At 39.6% G+C, this 23,199-nt stretch overlaps 1 protein-coding gene across 2 annotated transcripts in view; it reads right to left on the reverse strand.

The window, feature by feature from the left end:
• ARHGAP15 (Rho GTPase activating protein 15) overlaps positions 1–23,199 on the reverse strand; it is a 691,399-nt gene that overhangs the window by 246,689 nt on the left and 421,511 nt on the right. For both annotated transcript variants that reach the window (XM_080670353.1, XM_080670352.1), the window contains one exon: positions 4,554–4,652. In XM_080670353.1, coding sequence (XP_080526479.1) covers positions 4,554–4,652 — 99 coding nt within the window. The remainder of the gene's footprint in view (positions 1–4,553; positions 4,653–23,199) is intronic.

Below are 23,199 nucleotides of genomic sequence, written 5' to 3' on the forward strand. Positions count from 1 at the left end.
GAAATCGACTCCCTTGGCATATTTTCAGTATTCAATACAATATTAACTACAGTCATCATGTCTATACATTAGATATCTAGATTTTTTCATCCTACATAAATAAAACTTTATATCCTTTGACCAACACCTCTCCCCATTTTCCCCACTCCCTATTATGTCATTTTAAAGCTAACTTAGCCTACATTAAAAAAAAATAATTGTAGCCCTAACCAGTTTGGCTCAGTGGATAGAACATCGGCCTGCAGACTGAAGGGTCCCAGGTTCAATTCTGGTCAAGGGCATGTACCTTGGTTGTGGGCACATGCACAGTAAGGGGTGTGCAGGAGGCAGCTGATCAATGTTTCTCTCTCATCGATGTTTCTCTCTATCCCTCTCCCTTCCTCTCTGTAAAAAATCAATAAAATACATTAAAAAATAATTGTAATGGTTATTCTCTCTTCTTGGATCTGTTCTTTTCTTTCACAGCAGTTAGCACTGTTTTTGCTTTTTGTGTGTCTTTCTATTTAAAGTATATCTCAGCTGCTAGTAGAGAGCAGCGATTTTCAACAATGTGCTGCAAGAATTTTAAAACATAAAATACCTGACTATTTAGTCAGGAGCACTGACCTCTTTTCCCTTACATTGTCACGTAAAAAAAAAAAATGGCAACAGCCAACACAACAGTAGTCAAATGGTGTGAATAAATCAAAATTATACCATTTTTTGTGTGTGTGTCAGATGAGCAAAAAGTGTATTTTTTTTGGTGTGCCAAAGAATTTTAGTAATTAGTTTATGTATACCATGAGATGGAAAAGGTTGAAAATCTCTGGTATAGAGAATAGCACAAAGAAGATCCTAAGTAGCTACTTGCACAAATGCAACAGACATGTTAGTGCCTGTTACATCACTGAACCAATATTTATTGAGTGCTTACAGTGTGTCACATACTAAGTATGGCTCTTCCCAAATAACGGACCTTCACAAAGAGGTGTCAGTCATTATATGTTTGATAAAAAGAACTATGGATTACACCAGTTTTAGACTACATACTTTGGCTCTGACTGCTGTGGCTCAGTCGGTTGGAGCATTGTCCCGTACACAAAAAGGTGGCGGGTTGGATTCCCAGTCAGGGTACATACCCTCGATGTTTCTCTCTTTCTCTCAAATCAACAATAAAAAGAAATGCTAGACTACATACTTTGCTTAGTTCACATCTCATAGTCCCTTTCTTCTAAGAGATATAGGAGACCCTATTTTTAAGTAAGCTATTTCTATACACTGTTGAGGTCACCATAAACTATACAAAGTATTTATAAAACAGTGCAAAATGGACTTCATGGACTTTTCACTGTTTAGATCTACATTCCATCTGTATATCAAAATGCCTCCCTCTACATACTTGTTCCCCAGACCTCAAAAGGGGGTCATATGATCTCACATTTTTTGGTCAGTTTACCATATGTATTGAGCATTAACTGACGACCAATAATTCAATATTTTCACCGAGATTTCATTGGAAGAAGAAACATAAATTGAGTTTTTCATTGGCAACCTATGATATCTCACTTACATGGTCTGAAACTGTAAAGGCAAGGCAAGGGAGAGGAACCACGTGGGAGAGCTTTAAAGACTAGCACGCTCCTTTCCAGTTTGTCCTCTAAGTGTTGTGTATATTTTCTAGGCTGAGCAGACAATGTCAGAAACCACAGAAGTGACTTTAATCCAGTTCTAATCACTGGTGAGGAAAAAAAAATGCTCTGGTGGTTTAGAGGAATGGAGAAAACTAAATCAAGATAAGGAAACACACTAAACAAGTTATTCACTAAATTGGTTTACATTAGGCTCACTAATAGATTTTCTTTTGGGCATGTCCAAGAGATGCAAAATTTAAAATGTAACTAATACCATCTTACCAGGGATGTATCTTGTGCCAAGCACTGGGTAGAATTTCCCTGGGGAAACTACAGAAGCATGAGCAGTTTGGTTCTGCCCCGGTGCGAGTAACTGAATGAATGAATGAATGAATGAGTGGGTAAATGGATGAATTAGTGAATAAATGGTTAGAAAAGCATTTAAAAATACATCTACAGTTTATTGATGGTTTTTTAAGGTGAAGATATAATCTTAAAGAAAAAAGAGAGAAAGGAAACAAATCTTTCATTTTTTATACCAGCCCTTGTGCTACTGTAATGAGTATTTGAGGCCATTTCCCTAAGACTGTTAGAGTAAACACAGTTTTCATGAAATGTGCCTTTCCCATCACTGGTCCATAAGCGTTTCCCATGATTCTGCAGTTGAGTATCTTGGCTGAGAGAGGATCTGGCCATTAGAAAGAGAGCTCTAGATATGCTGAGCCCCAGCCGTGCCGAGAGACTTGGCACCTTCCTATGCTACTTGCTAATACCAGCCCCAGCATAAAATGTCATCAGAAGCCTGCATAAACATTGGACTTAGATTCACATAAATTATTTCTGTCCTAAGGTGCTTGATGCCAGAATTTAGTAAAAACAGCACTTTGAGTAAATAGAATTGGCATATAAATGTGAGAATATTAATCCAACAAAATGATCGTAGAAAAATATTATCAAAAGTACACACTTGTAAATCTTGCAATGATGTGAGAGGTTAATCTCGTGCCTCTGAGTTTTTATGGAATATTTCCATAGAGTTCCTTTAAGCTGAAGCTGCCAAGGTGCTTTGAACGATCAGCTTCTTTGTGGAATTGTGCTCTTTGAGTTGCATTAAAATGCTTAGGAATTATTTTAATAATCATATGTGTGGTTAGTGCCTGTTTAGTACTGGATCTACAAATTCATTTTAAGAGTAAACACCAGGACAATGAAATATAATGCCAGCTTTGATTGCTCCTGTCAGCAAAAATATTGTCTTATTGTATTAAAAACTCCAACAAAATGCCATGAACAAATGATACAATGTCTACTTGCAGATATTTCCCACTCTACAATATTATGGTATCTGCACACCACAAGGCTGTACCTAGCAGAATTGTCATCTTGCCTGGGATATGCACATAAACAGAGGTACCGAGTCCTTTTTCATATGTGCATGCATCTTATTAGGTACAGGTTCCCCCAAAGCCCTATTTGGATTTCTGCTCTAATATAACAGTGCTCACACCGTCAGTACTGAGTATTTATAAGTGAATGAAGATTTCCTGAAAATGATTATTTAGCTATTGGCAATAATAACATAACATTTTCAGTGATCCATTTTGGCTTTAAGTACTTATTAGATAATATTTATTCCTCAAATATGTACTTGCAAAATTAAATGAGATTGCAACATGCAATGAAAACGCATTTCTCTCTCAACTCGAATTGACTCCATTCCTCACAGATATCTCTCTTTGTGTTCATTCTGCTTTTTACTATTTCTACTCTCGCTCTGAACTCTCTGCTGTTCTCTCTGATGTGTTGATATGCTTTCCCCCAATGCCACTCTCTTTATCCACTTTCCCTACCCACTCGTCCCCTTCTTGTTATTCTCCATTCCCTACTGACACGGGAATAATAGGATCCCAAGGCTGTCCTTACACTATAATTAAAGTATGAATTTCCAGGAGTTGGAAATTGCAGACCATTTTTATTATGCTTCTATAATAAAGCCAGGTAACACTGAGAGAATTAAAATAGCTTTGTCCTAGCAGATAACTTGGTAAAGATTTTTTTCTCCTTGGTTCTATTGTTTGAAGAGAGAAAGAGCTGAAAATGGGAATAGATTCACCAATTCTTTTTTCTGAAAACACCTCTATCTTTTACGTGATATATATCCCCCTAGATCCTGGGGATATGTTGTAAACTTGTAACAGATGGTGATGAAGCTTCATATTTTTATATAATACATTTTTTTGAGATTCTGCATTTACTGTATGTATCTTCCAGGGAAAATGACCTTGAAGGAATGAAGTCATAGTCTGAAGGAAAAACACCTCACAGATCGACTCGCATAGCAATGATGAGTCAATTGGGTTTTGTTTTGCTCCCCTCGGTGAGATGAAATAATATCAGATGAAAAACAGAATGTTGAAATATGAGGATCAAAGGTCATCTTAACACTGAAGGTGCCTCTGTTAATTGTTCCAGGAAAACCAGTTAGCTGCATTCTGACTGAACCAGAAACACATGGAAGATGGAATAGCACTGTTTGGAAGTAGAAATGCTATTTGCTTCACTTGGGTAATGTTGGGGCCTTACCAAAAATTGTTCTGGCACAACGTCTACCAGCATGAATGTTAGGAGGGTTCTAACACTCGGAGTGCTGATATTTTATGAATGTTTTATCACTGGCTTGAAAACAAGAAGTTTGCAATTGAATCAACAACATGTCATACAGACAAAATATTAAAAAAAAAGAACATTAGTGAGAATTACTGATGTCCCTATTGTAAAAACAAACTGAAGTTAATAAGAAACGTGATCCTCTTAACCGATTAACTAAAGTCAGGTTTTAATAGCACAGCTTCCCAGGCAAATCAAGTGGCACAGTGAACTTGAGCATTGGTTGTGTAGAGTGTGCAGTAAAGGGGAGACATGGTTGCATATTCAGTTACCCACCTCTTTTTTCGACAGCTTCAATGCATTGCTTTACGAATCGCGGAACTGTGGAATTTTCACGTTCACACACTGTGTGCAGATGAGAGCCAAAAATTTGATCTGCAAAAGAAACAAAGATGAGCTTCATTAAAATCCAAGCTTGTGTTGTTCTTGATTTGATTCTGTTTCCTTATCCACTGCATAATGGAATCTGCATCTTGCATAGGAATCAATTTTTTGCTTTAATTCTAGGGTGTCTATTGCAGACATGCAAAGACCATAACTGTCCATTAAGGAACAGGACCCCAGGTCCAGAGAAAGAAAACCAACAGCAATTCGGTAGGGGTGCCTGAGTGAATTATAATCTCTCTGGGCTTAACTTTGTTGTCTATAAAATAATGACAAAGAATTAAGTAAATTTCTACAAAATAATGAATCTTAATGAACTGATGTCTTGAGTGTTTTAGAAGAATTTTTCAATGATCATCAAAATTATGATTTTGTTAGCATACTTAGAAAATTCATTCTGTGGCTCAACGATATTTGACGAGGCAAGTACCAGAAGACTTAACTTGGAAGTGAATTTCTAAACATTTCTCCTGCCTTGAATGCCCTTCCTCTAATCTAAATATCCCATTTCCTTTTGGGCTCAGCCCAGAGAGGACTTTCTCCACAAACTCTATCCTTCTCATCTCAGCTTTGTGTCTCCAGCAGCATAAGTTCTCTGGAATACCAGTTCCTCGGGATATTAATAGGTGATGTGGGGGAAAGGGCTCTGGTCAAAATGGTTTAGCAACATCGGGTTAAACCAAGTTAAACAGTTTCTTTCATGTATAGTTTTTTTAGAGCTTGTGATGTGCCAAGGGCCCCTGGGGATCTCCATGAGGGGCCCGAGGACTCACGATTTTCCACACTTATTCGGGTAATTTCAAAGGGCATCTCTCTAGACCCGTGGTCGGCAAACTGCGCTCATGAGCCACATGCGGCTCTTTGGCCCCTTGAGTGTGGCTCTTCCACAAAATACCATGGCCTGGGCGAGTCTATTTTGAAGAAGTGGCGTTAGAAGAAGTTTAAGTTTAAAAAATTTGGCTCTCAAAAGAAATTTCAATCGTTGTACTGTTGATATTTGGCTCTGTTGACTAATGAGTTTGCCGACCACTGCTCTAGACTAATGTTTCAGAGAACACACGGGACAAAATCCTAGCCTAGCCCTCATTTAGAACATGATTTATGCTCCCTTGCATTGTGTATTTACATTTATAATATATGAAATACATTTTCTCAGGGTAGATCCTGAGGGCCTGCATCATCCATGTGTTCTTGGAGTCACAGTGCTTTGCACAGATTCTGGCCCACAGGATTCAATTACAGAACTTGAAATTGTGGTAAAATATACATAACGTAAAATTTACCATTCTAACCATCTTTGACCTGTACAGTTCAGCAGCATTAAGTGCATGTATATTGTTGTGCAATTGATACCAAAAATACATTTGCAAAACTTTAAAAAACAGCATAAATGTTTATTACTGATAGAAACAAATATTTAATAGTTTCAAAGGCTTCCCTTCTTGCTCAGAATGAAATCTAATTCCCTATCTCAACTTACAAGGCAGCTCAAGACCAGACCTTCCACCCATTAATTCATTTCATTTACTACCCCTTTTCCCCTGCATCACTTGCCTATGACCTCTCTAACCACATTGCTGATCCTTGTCCACATGTCTGCCTCTGAACTCTGCACTTAATATTTCCTCTACATGGAACTCCATTGCTCTAGGTCTCTGATTAAATGCCACCTTCTGATTGTAGCCTTTCCTATCTACCCTTTAAAAAACTGGCAACCCCTGCCGAAACCGGTTTGGCTCAGTGGATAGAGCGTCGGCCTGCGGACTGAAGGGTCCCGGGTTCGATTCCGGTCAAGGGCATGTACATTGGTTGCGGGCACATCCCCAGTGGGAGGTGTGCAGGAGGCAGCTGATCGATGTTTCTCTCTCATCGATGTTTCTAGCTCTCTATCCCTCTCCCTTCCTCTCTGTACAAAATCAATAAAATATATTAAAAAAAAAAAACTGGCAACCCCTGCCAACAGGAACTCTCCAGGTCACTTCCCTGCCTTACTTTTCTTAGAGCACTTCTCCCCATCTTACATATTACAGTCATGTATTTACCGATTAGTTGCTCATTTTGCTTAGAATGTAAGGCTCAGGGAAGTAAGAACTATACCTACTTCTTTTATTATTAGATCCAGTAACTAGACAATGTTTGGCATATACTAGAAGTTCAATAAACATTCATTGGATGATTGCCTGAAAGACATCATCTGAATAATCAGTGGAGATTTTCAATGAATTTAAAAGTTATCTTTAGCAGAATTGAGGAGAAAATATAAAATGCAACATAATAGAAATCTAAATACTATATTACTACAAAGGGATAGTCAAAACGGAATGTAGTGAAACTTCAATGAAGTCATGATTTCCATCCATTGTTAGGAAAAGTGATGGCTTGAAGTTGGGACAATCCAGCAGGGAGGGAAGTGATTAAGGCTATAAAACAAATACTAATGTACTACAATAGGGAACTGTGAATTTTCATTCAAGAGACAGAAAGCTCAACACACCTCAGTCTAGTGCAGAGAGTGGAAAATAATAAAATATCAAAGTTATGTTAAAAAATAGTGAGCCACCACCATAAGAAAGAATGACATAAAATATTAAGAAAAATAACCCAGAACTCAGATAGATTAATTTACCTTGGTTAGATTTACAATCAGAAATCCTATATAATAAAGATGTAATATGCAAATTGAGCATCACTCCAAAAACACAAGATGGCTGCCCCCATGTGGACACAAGATGGCCACCACAAGATGGCCAGCAGGGGAAGGCAGTTGTGGGCGATCAGGCCTGCAGGGGAGGGCAGTTAGGGGTGACCGGGCCAGCAGAGGAGGGCAGTTAGGGGTGACAAGGCCAGCAGAGGAGGGCAGTTGGGGGTGACCAGGTCTGCAGGGGAGGACAGTTGGGGGGGGACCCAGGCCTGCAGGGGAGGACAGTTAGGGGTGACCAGGCTGACAGGGGAGGGCAATTAGGGGCAATCGGGCCAGCAGGGGAAGGCAGTTAGGGGTGACCAGGCTGGCAAGGGAGGGAAGTTAGGGGTGACCGGGCCAGCAGAGGAGGGCACTTGCCTGCCTGCCTGATTGCCACTCCCCTTCCAGCCTGATCAACACCTAACTGATCCCCTGCCAGCCCGATTGCCCCTAACTGCCCTCCCCTGCTGGCCTGGTCACCCTCTTACTAGAGTCCCAGCAGGGGATGGCAGTTGGGGGTGGCCAGGCCTTCAGGGGAGGGCAGTTAGGGGTGACCAGGCCAGCAGGGGAGGGCAGTTAGGTTGTGAGCCAGAAGTCCTGGATTGTGAGAGGGATATTTGACTGCCTGTTTAGGCCCTATCCCATGGGATCGGGCCTAAACAGGCAGTCAGACATCCCTCGAGGGGTCCCAGATTGGAGAGGGTGCAGGCTGGGCTGAGGGACACCCCCCCTCATGCACGAATTTCATGCACCGGTCCTCTAGTAATTGTTATAAAGTGTAAACTCCTTTAATGAAAATCATAATCCAAATCAAGTTCACAAATATTTATTATCTTCTATCATTATAGCAATGAGATAGGCATATTAGATGGTAAAATAGAAATCAAGAAGTTTATAATCTTACTAGAGTCCCAGTGCATGAAATTCGTGCACAGAGATGGGGGGGGGGTGTCCCTCAGCCCGGTCTGCACCCTCTCCAATCTGGGACCTGTTGGGGGATGTCTGACTGCAGATTTAGGCCCAATCCCACTCTCACAATCCAGGACTGCTGGCTCCTAACCACTCGCTTGCCTGCCTGCCTGATTGCCCCTAACTGCTTCTCCCTGCCATCCTGATCACCCCCAACCACTACTCCCCTGCTGGCCTGATTGATGCCTAACTGCTCGCCTGCAGGCCTGATTGCCCCCAACTGCCCTCCCCTGCCGGCCTGATCACCCCCAACTGTCCTTCCCTGCCAGCCTGATTGCCCCCAACTACCCTCCCCTGCAGGCCTGATCTCACCCCCAACTGCCCTCCCCTGCAGGCCTAATCACCCATAACTGCCCTCCCCTGCCAGCCATCTTGTGGCAGCCATCTTGTGATGATTTGAGGGAGGTCATCTTAGGGAGGTCATCTTGTGGCGGCCATCTTGTGGCAGCCATCTTGTGGTGACCATCTTGTGATGACATCACACGTGATGCCACCTGGGCTTTTATTATATAGGATATGAATGAATAGGTGTATTTAAATAATAACCAAACAACATAAGAGGTGTCAGAAAAGATACTAAGTGCTAGGAAAGATGTCCTGCAATATAGGTCTTTTCATGACATTCAGTGCAGATGTGGTTTGTGTGTGGTGGGGTGGGGGAGATGTTTGTGAGATGAGGGGCATTTAAGAAAAATAGATTTCTCTATAAAGTGTATATTAAAATCTGGAGAAATTTTATTTTATTAGGTAGATACAGAAGATATGAAATCATTTTAGGGCATTTACTCTTTTATTCACTCAGTTATTTGCAAATGTAAATCCTGAGTGCCTGCTCTGTGCCAGGAGCTAGGAAGGGCAGTCGTAATATAATAACCAAGACTTGTTACTTATGCTCTAAAAATTTCTTGTCTAGTAGGAAGCATAGAAATAAACTGGTAGAAACACTTCATCATGAAAAGTCCTGTAACTGGGAAGAACAGATGCAAGGAGAGGATGTGGCAGGGCATCAGACCAGCCTTGAATACCCATGGGAAACTTCCCAGAGAAGAGATGAATCCTCAAGACTAAGTAAGACTTAAACTGGAGAGTTAAGAGAGGGGACAAAGGGCATGTGGGGAAGACAGAGAGAGGAAAATAAACACATCAGTGATGGGATAATAGAAAGAATGTAGTGTGCTGAGGGAAACATTCACTCTCTCTTATTTAGACTAATCTTGATGTATTAAGCTTTCAAAGGAGAAAAATTGTGTTGATGAAGGATCTTAAATATTAAGTTAGGTAGTTTAAATTATTTGAGAGTGTGCAGGTACCATTGATTTCTTATATATATGCTATTTCCCTCCCAACCTGTTTCTTGTTTTTAGCGTCTACTCATAATACAACACCTGAAAATGTTATCCAATGACAGCTGCTTCCATTATAGCTTTGGGTGATTAGATAGTTTTGGACAGTGAAATATAAGGGGAAGAAACTTGGAAAACTACAAGAGAAGATTTTTTTATCTGATAAAAGAAGAGGGGTGTATGAAGATACTTTCTTTTTTTCTTCTGTTTTGAACATCACTGTGAAATCATGTGATTCTGGGAGCTATTGTAGCAATCTTGTAACCATGAGGCAATAACAACAACATCTAAATCTACAAAAAAACCTGAGATTTCAATGACATTGTTGAACTTTCAACCCAATCCTAAAATACATTCTCTAGACTTTTTGTTATATGAGATAATATAACTGGGTATTCTATTGCCTGTAACCAAAAGGTTCATAACAAAATCTGGGGCACAAATCATGTGGAAAATTAGACATGAGGAGTTTATTTAAAGGCTAATCTGATTGCCTAGGAAAGATGTTATGAATATCAGAATCAGGAAAGAGGTGTGGTAAATTTAATCATTCTTTATAATGCTCATCTCCTCGAATTAGATTTATATATTTAAATCCTTTGCCATGAGACTGTGTGGTAAAACCCACTAGAGTGAGCAACTTTTATTTCCTCAATGTCTTTATGTTGGGCATGGCCATATGACTTGTTTTGGACAATGCAGTGTGAGTAGAAATAATAATGTTTCAGTTCTAGACTGAGACCTTAAGATACAATACAGACTTCTACTTTCCTGCTTACTTCTCTGCTATGGCCCAGACAAGAGCTTCCCTGGGTAACTACTTGACCCTTCAGTCTGGGCTCCAGAATAAATACATATGGCACAGAATAGAAGCTGACTCTCAATGAAGAGACAAGGGCAGTCTGATCTACAGTTTAGAGCAAAGCTGTTCAGTCAAGCCTAACCTAAACTGTCTAACTCACAGACACATGAGAAATGAATGCTTTTTGCTGTATGCCACTGAGATTTTGTGTTTGTTCGTTATGCAACAATAGCTAATTGATGAAGATGATAACAGGTATCAGTCTGTTTTGTTTTTTGTGTTTTTGTTTTTTGTTTTTGTTTTTGTTTTTGTTTTTTTGGTGATCTAAACAATGCTGTAAGAATAAAAAAACAAAGAGAGTTGATAGAATATGGAAACTGAAACTGGAAAGAAAATAGAAAAAAATAATTCTAAATTTGCTAAGAATGTGGAATTACACATCAGTTTAGATTCAACCATAAGGAAGAGCCTCAAAGGAAATTGTTCTCATCTGAAAATTTAAACTCATTATGCCTCACCTAATATTATGGCACTTCTTATTCTGTATTCTCTCCAGATCAATTAATTTCTATCGAATTCAAGTCAGTTAGTATTTTGTGAGCACCTACCATATGCTGGGTGCTATGAAGGATGCAGATAGTAATCCACTCATTCAGCAACTATCTATTACAGGCCCACTATGGACCAGCCACTGTGCTGCAGACAGAAAATGCAATGATGCATGAAGCATGATCTCCCACAGTCTGGGGGCCGGGGCGGGGGGAGGCGGGGGAATAACTCTCACAAACACTTATAATGTGATTAGTGCTAGTGCAAGGGTGTGTGATGATAATAGTGAAGATTTATTGTGCACTTGTACTAAGCCAGGCAAGGTTCAGAGTACTTTATATATTCTAACTTACTTAACCCTTTATACCAATTCTCAACCCTTTCATAGTAGATACTATCTTCTTGATTTTAGAGGAAAGGAAGCTGAAGCATAAAGACAGTGAGTCTTTTGTCTATAGCTACAAAGCATCAATCTCTATGAAAGAAATAAAAAAGGTAAGGGCACTTTTTTCTTCTGCTTTGAACATCAACATGAAATCATATGATGTTTGGAGTTACTGCAGACCATAGAAATTAGGGGTGATTCATGGGATTTTGTTTACTGGTTGCAGGAAGTGAACCAACTAATCAGGCAAAGAGGGTTTTCAAATTTCTTATTTGTTTGAAGGAGACCGAGATGCAGAAACCTGATGGTTTTGAAAATAGTGAGACTGATATTTCTAAGTAAAGGCAAGCATTTCAGATGCAGCAGAATGGTGATGGAAGATAAAGATGAAACGTTCTCAATGGATTTTGGCAAAGGCTGTTAATGACCATAAAGAAATGGCTTTAGTAGAAGAATAAAACTGAAAAGCAGATGCTGTGGTCAAGATTTGAAGAGAAGGTGGGGATGTAGAAACAGCTAAGAGACTCCTTTATTAAGAAGTTTTGTGCTGTGAATTAATTATAAGGAAAGACTGGACTTGGGGAAGAATCTTGACTTGGGGTAAATAAGAGAGAATTTCCATTGCAGGGTATTTTTGGTTGCCATAGTGCTCTGAAGGGTGAGGTGCAACAAGACCAGCTATTTTCAGTTGCTATAATGGGGGAGGTGCATTACTGCCACATACTGGGGGGTCCAGGCAAGTGCAGGCAATTCCTCACAGTGAAAAACTATCCCTGCCTGATTGCTAATAGCACCCTGGTGGGAAAGGAGCCTAGATTTATTGCACTTCATTAGATAGAAGGAATATGTTTGCTTTTGCCAGTTACCAGATGAGCCAAAAGTTTTCTTCTCACTTCTATCCTCTCTTTAAACTGGCTACACTCACTCAAGAAGGCATACCTCTGGTGTCTAAGAACTTAGCTCTCCAGCGGAATCTGCTTAAGTCAAAGGTTGTCGTGTGCACGTCTCCATACAAAGAATCTAGAATTGGTATACTAAAATGTAAGGTAGGTAACTCCAGGGATCTGAATTAGATTTAAACACTGGAGACCAGGGGCACTGTTTGGGGAGATGCCCATGTGCAATGGGTGAGTGGGCACAGGAACTAATTTGCCTCTAGAGAGTGGTGAATGGAATATACACTTCAACTCCTCACTTTCTGATGCCTAAGTTCAGGCACCATGTATTTTTGTCATGAGGTGCGTTAGAAATTAGAGTGAATTTCTGTTTAATGCAACCAAATAAACTTGCCTGAAACATTGGCAAAGCATTGTCTCTAATGTTTCAAGAGAAGGTTTATATCACAATAGAAAGGGCCAGGGGTGGCAAAATTGCTCAGTGAGATCCACTGTTATAGACAGCACTGGTTAGAAAAACTATGGTGGATATCTGTTGGTTTTGCTGGCCCGTTAACTATTCTTCTATCCTCTGGTAAGAGCATCCTGATTTTCCTTTGGGGATGAGACCTTTCTCATTTTTCTGCCATTTGTTTTGAGTAATGTTGACCCCACTACCTCCCACTCCAGGGATGAATGTGCATTTCATCTTCCTGGCCACAGAAATTGGTTCAGACATGAACACATGGTCCAAGTAGATCTATCAAGTAAATCTTGAGGCTTTGTCTAGTGCTACTGGGAAAGAGGGACCCTCTTTTTTTCTATAGGTATTGGTAAACTATGAGGATGTGAATCCGAGTTTTCATAAGTTATGTTGCCACTTTCTGGAAAGATGCACTGGAAAATTAAACCAACACAGTGGAAAACAGAGCTGAGCAATAGCAAAGATAAAGATTTGAAAGCATTTTGCCCCTAGATCCAGTCATTTCTAAAACTATCTTTACCCCTTGAACTTTTCAATTAAGTAGTTCAATAAATTCCATTCTTACTTTTGAAGTTTGGACAAGTTTATATCAATTACAACTGAAAGAATATTGACTACATTAGTCTTCAACATAAAATGGTGAATTTTACAACTTAGAGGAGATGATGATGCACATGAAATGACTTTGCAAAATAAAACATGCTACCCAAAGAAAATAAATCACAGAGATTTAGCTAAAATGTCATTGTCAATGTTAAGGGCTGTTGTAGGATTTCCATTCATCCATAAATTTGATACAGTCCAGAGTATGATAAACCAAGAAGGATTATTAAATTATGGAAATGTGTTTGAACCACAGAACCTTCTATCTTAAAGTAGAGTACGAAAGGGAAAGGAGAGAGAAGCAAGCATAAATAAACTAGATTTGCCCCTAAATGACCATGCCTATTGTCCTGGAACAACATTAAGGAATATTTCTGCATTCCCCCTTCCTTATGGTATTCCAAAAAAGGGAGCAGTCCCAAAACCCTGAGCTCCTGACTCCCCACCTATATTCCCATCTGTAGCTCACTGGTAATCCTTTCTTCCTCTCTTAACAACTCTTTGTATTTAGCAAACACCTCTTGCTAGGGGTGCCAATATTTTTGGAATGCTCTTCAAATGCTATGGCCTTGGCTAGTGTGATCATTATATCTTCATTCTACTGTACTGCTTCAAGTGCATATACCAGGGATGGTAGATAACACATTGGTTGGAGAAAATCCATTTTCTGCAATTTTTTGTTGAAAGCATCTTTTGGTGAGAAAAACAAATAGACCTTTCACATGACTGTACTTATAAATCATGTTGTTTACATAATGAATTCGAGTTTAACTAGGAAATGGTGGTTTTTAATCTTTAAGCTCTCAAACTTTTGACCGATTTAGTTAGTTCATCAGCATAACTAGGTTAAGTCTCCCAGATTACAAATTAGCCTCATTCTCCCTCATCTCTGCTATATATTTTTGACGAATTATGGAAAGAACACCCAGTAATGGGATCTTTGTCAGATAGATTCCCAATGAATCAAAACTATGAGGGAAAGTACTCAATAGAAGCAGTTAAATGTTCAAATAATGTGACGGTGTTATCATCATTTACCCAGGGAGACAGTCTCCACATGCTTTTCAAAATGATGTTATTCTGCTCTCAGGACAGAGGGCCATGGCAGCCACTTGAGTACATTTTAAAAAGAAAAAACAAAGCATCTAAAACAACAACAACAACACACACACACACCAGGCAATTATTTTGGTCATGAGGTATATTTGTGAAGGTTTTGTTGACTGCAATAGAACAAATAAAACTGTGGCTATCATAAGCAAAGAAACATTTATTTGAATGATATTGAGAGAGGGAGGTGAAAAGAAGCTCAAATAATTTACTGGGATCTCAAATTAATTTATTAATTAGTCAAGGAAATTACAGAAGTCTGGGGGAACAGTCTTTGAGATGTTTAAAATCCAAGGTGCTTAGTAGATTCATAAAATAAGAAGCAATAAATTCAGCAATTGTATTTTAACTCTGAGAGCTGGGTCAGGAGGCTACTTTCATTGTCACAATGACTTCTATTTTATCCAATGGCTAAGATTTGAAGTTCCAGTAGAGCATGCCCAGTCGGTTGAGATTAAGTTTGAAAATCAGTTGGGATGAGAAAGAAATATATAGCCCTGTAGCCTCCATAGCAGGTAGCATTCAGTTGGAAATTTTCTCCCTCCAGATGGTACACACGGGCAGATCATGTCCCATTAGCGGGGGGCAGTGGTACTGGAGGGCGAAAACAATATTCTTAACATGGATAATTTCAGCAGTTTAACTGAATTCATCCTTTGATTCTAAACTCTAAGTGACATTCAGTGCTCCTTTAGAGAGTTGACCGCTTACCAAGGAATCCTGTTTTTACTCTTCTATGTTTCTTCCACTTCCATCCTCACCACCTTTTCCTTTTCTCCTTTAAAATATTTCCCATGAGTATCAATCAGATAGTATTCCACAACTTTATGGAGAATTTTTGGAGAAATGGGTGATTTAAGTAAGTGCTATAGTTTACTGATGGTTTATGTCTTTGCATTGGGATGCAGAAGAATATGACTAATGCTAAAACACTGCTGATTTTAATCTACCTTCAGAAGTGCTTCCGAAGGTACTGCATCATCTTACTATGCTTTGGGCGTTGATTAAACATATCAGCTACTGCTTTTTTGGTACACAGGTCTCAAAAATTGGGCTCATTACCTGCTGAATCTCTCTCTAATAAACAGTGGAAGTAAATCTCTTTCATTGCCTGGTTTACTTGTGAGTTCTTTTTTCGTAAGAGGCAAGTACAGGAAAAAGCTTAATTATTTTAACTTTTAAGTAGCTTGGAATATAAATAAATAGAAGTTCTAAATAGATACACATCTGTGTATAGTTTCCCTCCACATGTTTATTCATATTTTGTGTTTCATCTAACCTAACATTTTAAAGCTCCTGGTGGAGAGTGATGATGTCTACTCTGGAAAGACTGGAAGAGATGTGCCTAGACCAGTGGTCGGCAAACTCATTAGTCAACAGAGCCGCAGTTTGCCGACCACTGACCTAGACTGTGGAGAGGATCTCCCCAGACAAGGGTAGGCTGTAGCTTCCAATTAGAGTTGGACAGTTGGCTGCAGGAGGAGCATCCTTTCACCAGAACACGCCCATGACAGGCCAGCTGCCACCTGGACAGAATAGCAGCGTTCTTCCTCAGCACCTTCCATTTTTTTCTCCTTCTTTCTGTTTCAGGCTTCCAAAAGTTTCCACTGTTCTCAACTTCACCCTAAATCCCAAAACATACTTTCACGTAGTACCCATTGGCCACTTTTCTTAAGCTCCTAAACTCTCATGGAAATAGAACTCAACTCAGTTTTGGCCCAATGAATGCAATGGACATTTTGGTGAGTCCACCAGCCAGAAACGAATTTGTAGCTTAAATGAAGAGTTTATTAACACAAATGGAACAATGAGCATAAGATTTTTCTGTACCTATTCTAGGCAGAAACTTGGTCCTATACTTTCCCCTCACTCTGCTTATCCAGCAGCACAACACACAAATAAACACATATACTCACACACTTCCCACACATGTATATACTCTGAATCACAACAGTATAGAGAATAGTTAGACTAAGTGAATATTTAATGCATTTTTTATCCATCCATTCAATCAATCTATCCTTGAGTATTTTTCAATGTCTGCTGGGGATGGAATAATGAATAGACCAAAAGGTCTTCACACAGCTTATATGTAAATGGAGAAAACAAACACATAAACACATCGACATAGAAGATAATGTCAGATAGTGATGGCGCTATGAGAAAATAAAACCAGGCAGGGGGATAGGGAGCAAGAGGGAGGTATGTCAGCAAAGACATCTCCAAGGCAGTGCCATTGAATAGAGACCAAAAGAACTGAAGGGATGAGACAACACAAAAGAGAGCATCCAATCAGAGGAGCAGAAGTGCATAAGGCTGTGGGGGTAAGTTGGGGTATGTTAGAGGAGCAGCAAGGCCTGTGTGGCTGGGGTGAAGTGATAAACAAGAACTATATAATTGAGCTCTGACTGGTTTGGCTCAGTGGATAGAGCATCAGCCTGCGGACTGAAGGGTCCCAGGTTCAATTCTGGTCAAGGGCATGCACCTTGGTTGTGGACACATCCCCAGTAGGGGGTGAGCAGGAGGCAGCTGATCAATGTTTCTCTCTCATCGATGTTTCTAACTCTCTATCCCTCTCCCTTCCTCTCTGTGAAAAATCAATAAAATATATTTTTAAAAAAAGAACTATAGTTGAGGTGGTGGGCACACAGTGCGATATACAGATTTTGTATCATGGAAATGGACACTTGAAATCTATCTGATCCTATTAACCAATGTCACCCCAATATGTTTAATACTTAAAAAATCTATGGCCAAAACCGGTTTGGCTCGGTGGATAGAGCGTCGGCCTGCGGACTGAAGGGTCCCGGGTTCGATTCCGGTCAAGGGCACGTACCTTGGTTGTGGGCACATCCCCAGTGGGGAGTGTGCAGGAGGCAGCTGATCGATGTTTCTCTCTCATTGATGTTTCTCACTCTCTGTCCCTCTCCCTTCCTCTCTGTGAAATATCAATAAAATATATTTTAAAAAAAATCTATGATTGAGGATAAAACAGAAAAGATAGCTTGGGGTCAAAGTAGGTAACACCCTATAGGTCAGCAAGGACATTAGATATTATTATAGTGTAATTTTATTCTAAGTAATTGGAGATCATTGAGCAGGGGAGTGACATAATGTGATTTATGTTTTTAAATGACCCTTTTAATTGCTACGTAGAGACTATATTTGGAAAAGAAGTAGGAAGGTCAGTTTGGGGGCTGGTAAAATATTTCAGGGAGAGATGATAGTACTTAGATAAGAACACTGACAGAGGAAGTGACTAAAAGGCGTTGAACTTATAATATGTTTTTAAGGTGGGATTTTCTGATAAAAGTAGGAGAGACTGTGTAGAATGGAGAGTGACTCCAGCTGGCAAATGGCAGTGATGTTTTCTGAGGCAGAGAACCTGTGGGAGCTAGGGACTCAAGGGTTGCTCTGGGTAGATGTGAGATGTCTACCAAACATCCAAGGAAATGTCAAGTGGACACTTAAATTGCACGTCTAGAGCTTGAAGCTGACATTTTAAGTTTGGAAAACCTACAGATGTAATTTGAAGTCACAGGGCTGGACTATTTCAACCTGGAATATTTGAATAGTGCCCAGCAGTCTAAGAAGGGGAAAGAGAAGAGAACTAGAAGGACTTAACATAGGAGAAGCCCAACACTGTGAAGCTAGAGAGGAGTACACTCCACCTAAGTAGTCCCCACTGAGTTTACAGAGAGGAAGAAGAAATTGTAAATAAATAGTAATTCTAAAACCACTGAAGGATTTCATGTCCTGCTTCCATCCTTTCTACCTCTTTCCAGGTAACATCGTCTCAGGAAGTAGAGCTAAGATGGCTTTGGTCTACGAGATATAGCTCACAGTCCAGTTAGAAGATATTAAAATAATGAAATAATAAAATTATACTTTGGGGATAAAGAGAAGAGAGGACTAATTCAGAATGAGGAAGACAGGCATGACTTCATGGAGCTGGTAACTTTTGAGCTGGAAGAGTAGACATGAATAAGTTTTTAAGCACAGAAAGTTGAAAAATAATATTCATGGTGAAGAAAACTTTATAAAGTAGAACAAGATAAGTGTAATTTCTTCCACTTTTATTTTGCTTCCATTCTATTACATTCCCTTCTTGTTGTCAAATGAATACATAAGTGAATGAATGAATGAAAACAATGTATAAAAGAAAGTGATTTCTATCTAAAGATTGTTCCATGATCACTCAAGTATGAGAACAATATGTTTCAGTTTAGTTTGCATCAGTGCATTTTGGATGATTAACATGACCAAATTTGGTTTAGCAAAGACTGATTGATTATTGAGAGTTCCGGTTGACAATATTTTCTGCTTTTCAGTTGCCTGTCTTCCTTTCATTAGAATTACAGAGAAGACTAAAAAATGGCAGGAGGGATAACATTCAAAGATGTCAACTTCTGCTACCTTATCCATATTTGTGTGCACTTTATATTCTTAAAAATATATCTTCAATCACATAACTTACTGTAATTGTTCAATCACATAACTGTAATTCTCTGAAGTTAAAACTTACCGATTATGTTGCCTACTTACTTGACTTGGTAGGAACTTCACTGTGGGGGTTAAAACTACTATGAAATCAGTACCTTTACTTCTGTTTGAGTGACAAGTGTAAAGAGAAAGCTTGATATATACAATTTATTCAGATAATTGATGGAATTAATTCTGAATAATTTAATTTACCTTTTTAGCTCAACGAGTATGGACTAAAGCTGAAAATGTCATTCAGTGATTGATAAAAGTTGAAAGATTCTTTTAGGGTGGAGGGAGGGGGGGAATTTTGACTCACTTTGAATTTAAGTAAAATCCAGGAAAGAACAAGGTACTTTTCCTAATAGCAGCATAGATTTGTGAGTATCCCAGGTGGTAAGATTTCAATTTATTTGCATGAATGCATAGTTCAATAAGAAAAGATTCAAATTTAGTTGGAGTAAAATGGCTTAATGATTTCAAATATTACTTGTAATATATTAATATAACAGCCTTGAATATCTATAATGGAGTCTCTTTCATTTGGGTCTTAAGGGTGTTCTCATAGCCACTAATGCTGAGTGCTAGGCACACACTGAAGTACCTAAGAGGAAAGCACTTTAGGTTAAAAGCACTTTCTCTTCTCAGCCTCGGGTTAAAAGCTATTTCAGGATTCTGTTAAAGGCATTCTTTAGTCCTCAGCTTCAGCTTAAAAGCGGCTTTGATGAGAAGTGCTTTGAGGCAGGTAAAGGATTTTATAATAAACCATATTAAGAGCTGGGGAAGCGTGTGGTTCTGTGGAAGTGTCGGCTAGTTCCGTGGAGGTGTGGTGTGAGCTCTGTGCAGGTTGGCTCGTGCCTGTGGGCTGCTCTGAATAATGTGGTCCACTGGTTATTCCCTGCAAAGAAACTGAAAAACATTTCCAGGAATGTCATTGGAGAGAAGGGGTTACAAACCCAAACTGGGAGCCCATACTGCACACATTTTTGAAAACATTTTGTCTCTTTTGGGCCTCCAGTCAAATACACTGTGTGTTTCTCTTTTTTAGGCCCTTATTGTAGAAAGTGACTATGCACTAACATTTCTAAAACACCTTATCCTCTTCCAAAGCTGCCCACAGAACTGAATAAGTAGTATCTAACTGTGAGATGCACTTTGCATATGGCACATTTCCTGTGTTTATTGCACACTCTTCACTAATATTACTTTTCCCACTAGCAGGACCTACGCTGCTGGGGGATGGTCGCATATAAAGATGGAATGAAGTATCTCAGTTGGGTCTGCCTACCAAAATGACAGAATTGACAGAATGACATTCACCAATCAGATGTCCAATAGAAAACATTGATATCAGTTGGTGAAAAAAAAACAACAGCACAGCGATTTACGAGAAATTTTGAGTTTATGGAGGTCAGAGAGAATTCTGAGAGACTGCAAAATGGTACATATGTACTAGATAAGTCCCAGGGAGTAGATATGACTTCTGTTGAGAAAAGGGCCTCAGACAGAATGGAAAGAAACTACTTTCTCACTTTGTCAGATTCAGAGCCTAAGAGCTGTTGCTTTAGGCCCTGAATTAACATGCAGGTGGCTGGGGAGAAGGGCAGCCTTCCCATCTGCTCTGGCAGCAGAGTGGATCGAGAAATGCAGTGGGAACCAGAGGGATGGGAGCACTGCTTGGCACCTGGAACGTTTTTAAGTTCAGAAGCTCATGGACTGCACCTAGGCAGTGAGGCAGCCATCTCTCGGAAGACACTGGCTTCATGGCCATGGTGAGGTGCCTTCCTAGGTCAGTTTAGAGGCAATGGACTATAAAGGAGATGAACATGAGGCAGGCAGTCCTCATCATATGCAATACATTCAAGGTGCTGCCAGAAACAGCCAGGGACACCTTGAAGGACAAAGAAAGGCTGAGGAGCTATGAATTTACAAGTGGGAGCCATGACTTGTGATATTTGTGTTTTATGTCAGGGTTATTTCTTTCACATCCATGGGCTGTTGGGGCATGCCCCATTGAGGTGAGCTAGGAATGAAGTATACGCAGTAACTCCATATATCTTCCCGTTGGTCTACTATAGAGAAGCCAAGTTTGCAGGATTTGGAAGTGGTTTTTTGACTATTTCTTTCTAAGCAGTGCTGGAGTGTCTCATTTCGAAAGGAGTCACATCTTATACATCTTTGTGGGCCCAGTGTCTGGCCCATCACTTATCAGATGGTAGGTCCTCCATAAATGTTCACTAAATTAATAAAAATAATGGGCACTGGGTGAATAATGAGATTGCCTCTAAAATCAAGTAAAAACTCCTTATCCTGGCACTGAGCAAAACATCTGCCACAGGCACTCTCATCAAGCCCTCTGCATTTCGTTCACGCCACGGTTCCCCCCTGCTTTGCCACAGCTGTGCACCTTGAACATCTCACCCATTTCTCACATGTTCAAATGTTTAAGTCAAGACTCAGTTTAAAGATCGTAAGAGAAACATCACCTTTCCCACAGTTTGCCCACTTGTAATCCGTAGCCTGAATGCCCCCTAAAAAATTAGAAGTTTGCTATATTATGTCATATTTGTTGTACATTTATCTCCCTTACTCATTACTTGGGGGATTTTGCTTTATGTAATTTTGTACCCTCTTAGAGCATAGTTATTTAAAGAATATGTACGAGCAGGCAATATGAGTAACAATCGAAGTATAAAGGAATGCAAACACACTTCTCTATCCTTATTATTGGATAGTATGTGCAATGTGACAAGCACAATGCTAGGCACAGAGAATGCTCAAAATGTTGACTTTAGTAAATGCATTCTCACAAATCTCACCATAATTTACCTATTTTGCAGTTTTCAGAAGGTATACTCTGCCTTCAGGAGAAGGAGCATTTGCAATATACTATGCCATAGTAAGAGTAGAATTAGGAGTAGTGTATAAGAATTAATAGTTACAATTTACTATACTAATTGATCTTGGTATAGTATCAACAGTCCTATAATACCTAGAAAGTAAGCCAGAGAATTTCATTTCCTTGCCCAAATTCACAAAGCAAGTAAGTAGCAGAGCCAAGACTAGACTTCAAATCTACTTCAACATTCAGTGATCTTCATGGCTAAACAACTGCAATACACTGTAGGCCTGAGTAAAATACAACACATATAGCTCTTTCCAAGAACACAGGGGAGCTTGTCACCACCGCCTTTTCACTTCACACCATGTGGACCCAGACCTATTGTGGCAAATAGTCTTTCATATATTTAATTATTTCAAACATCTTTTATATACTTAACCACGATATAAAACTAAGTACAGTTTTGTGTTCGAGTATCTCTTTTTCTCAAGAATGAGCTGTATTTCTTATGACATGTTTTGTGAGCCTAGGATTCTAGGCTGGAAATAATTGGGGCAACAGACTGGGGCCCTTCTCATGAGAGGCTGCCTAGACCATTTCTAGCCTCCAGATGGTGTGCCAAATTGATAAGTACAGACTCCTTGTAGCAGATCTCAGATGAGTGTCTATTATCCAGTTCAGTATGTGAAACTGCAGCTCAACACAAACCCACAGCAGCTTCTCAGACTCTTGACTTGGAGAATTGCATCTGGGAGACAGAAGCTTCCTCTAGGCTTGTGGTGGTGCTCAGATCATAATAACGGATTGTAGGAACAGATGGCTTTGGGTTATCACTGGGAAATGTTTTCCACTAAAACTTTACCCAAAAGTATTTCCTACCATCTCCACAATTCTTCAGATATGATATCTACCACCCAAACTATCCCCAGTGGGCTACTTATTCTCTATCTTCTGGTTCTGGACCAAGGTTGTAGTCCCTTTTCCCCCCACTATCCACTTCCTGTCCACCAGTCCCTTCTGAGGCCACCGCTCCCTGATCAGGGCTTCTGCTGTCCATTCTGTCCTCCATACTACAGCATGAGACATGCATATCTACTGATGTAGTGCCCTGGTACATGGCACTGTGTATGTATTCTTACAATACATAGCCTCCCTTGAAACATTTTCTCCATATTACTGTGGCATCTTGAGTTGAACATAACCTCAGACACAGATGTAACTGTCTCTTGTCATATGATTAACCGTGTATTTCTGACCAATATTACCTTTCTTCAAGATTATTCATTCATACTATACATCTGTGATCTTTCTGATTAAAGGGGCCTCAATACAAGAATAAAGGAAACATGCTAGAGAATTTGACATCATTGGCAATTCAGTGATGAAGCGAGGGCCTAACCTTGCTTTTTCCTCC

The sequence above is a fragment of the Plecotus auritus genome (genome assembly GCF_963455305.1).
Source record: "Plecotus auritus genome assembly, chromosome: 5".
Taxonomy (NCBI): domain Eukaryota; kingdom Metazoa; phylum Chordata; class Mammalia; order Chiroptera; family Vespertilionidae; genus Plecotus; species Plecotus auritus.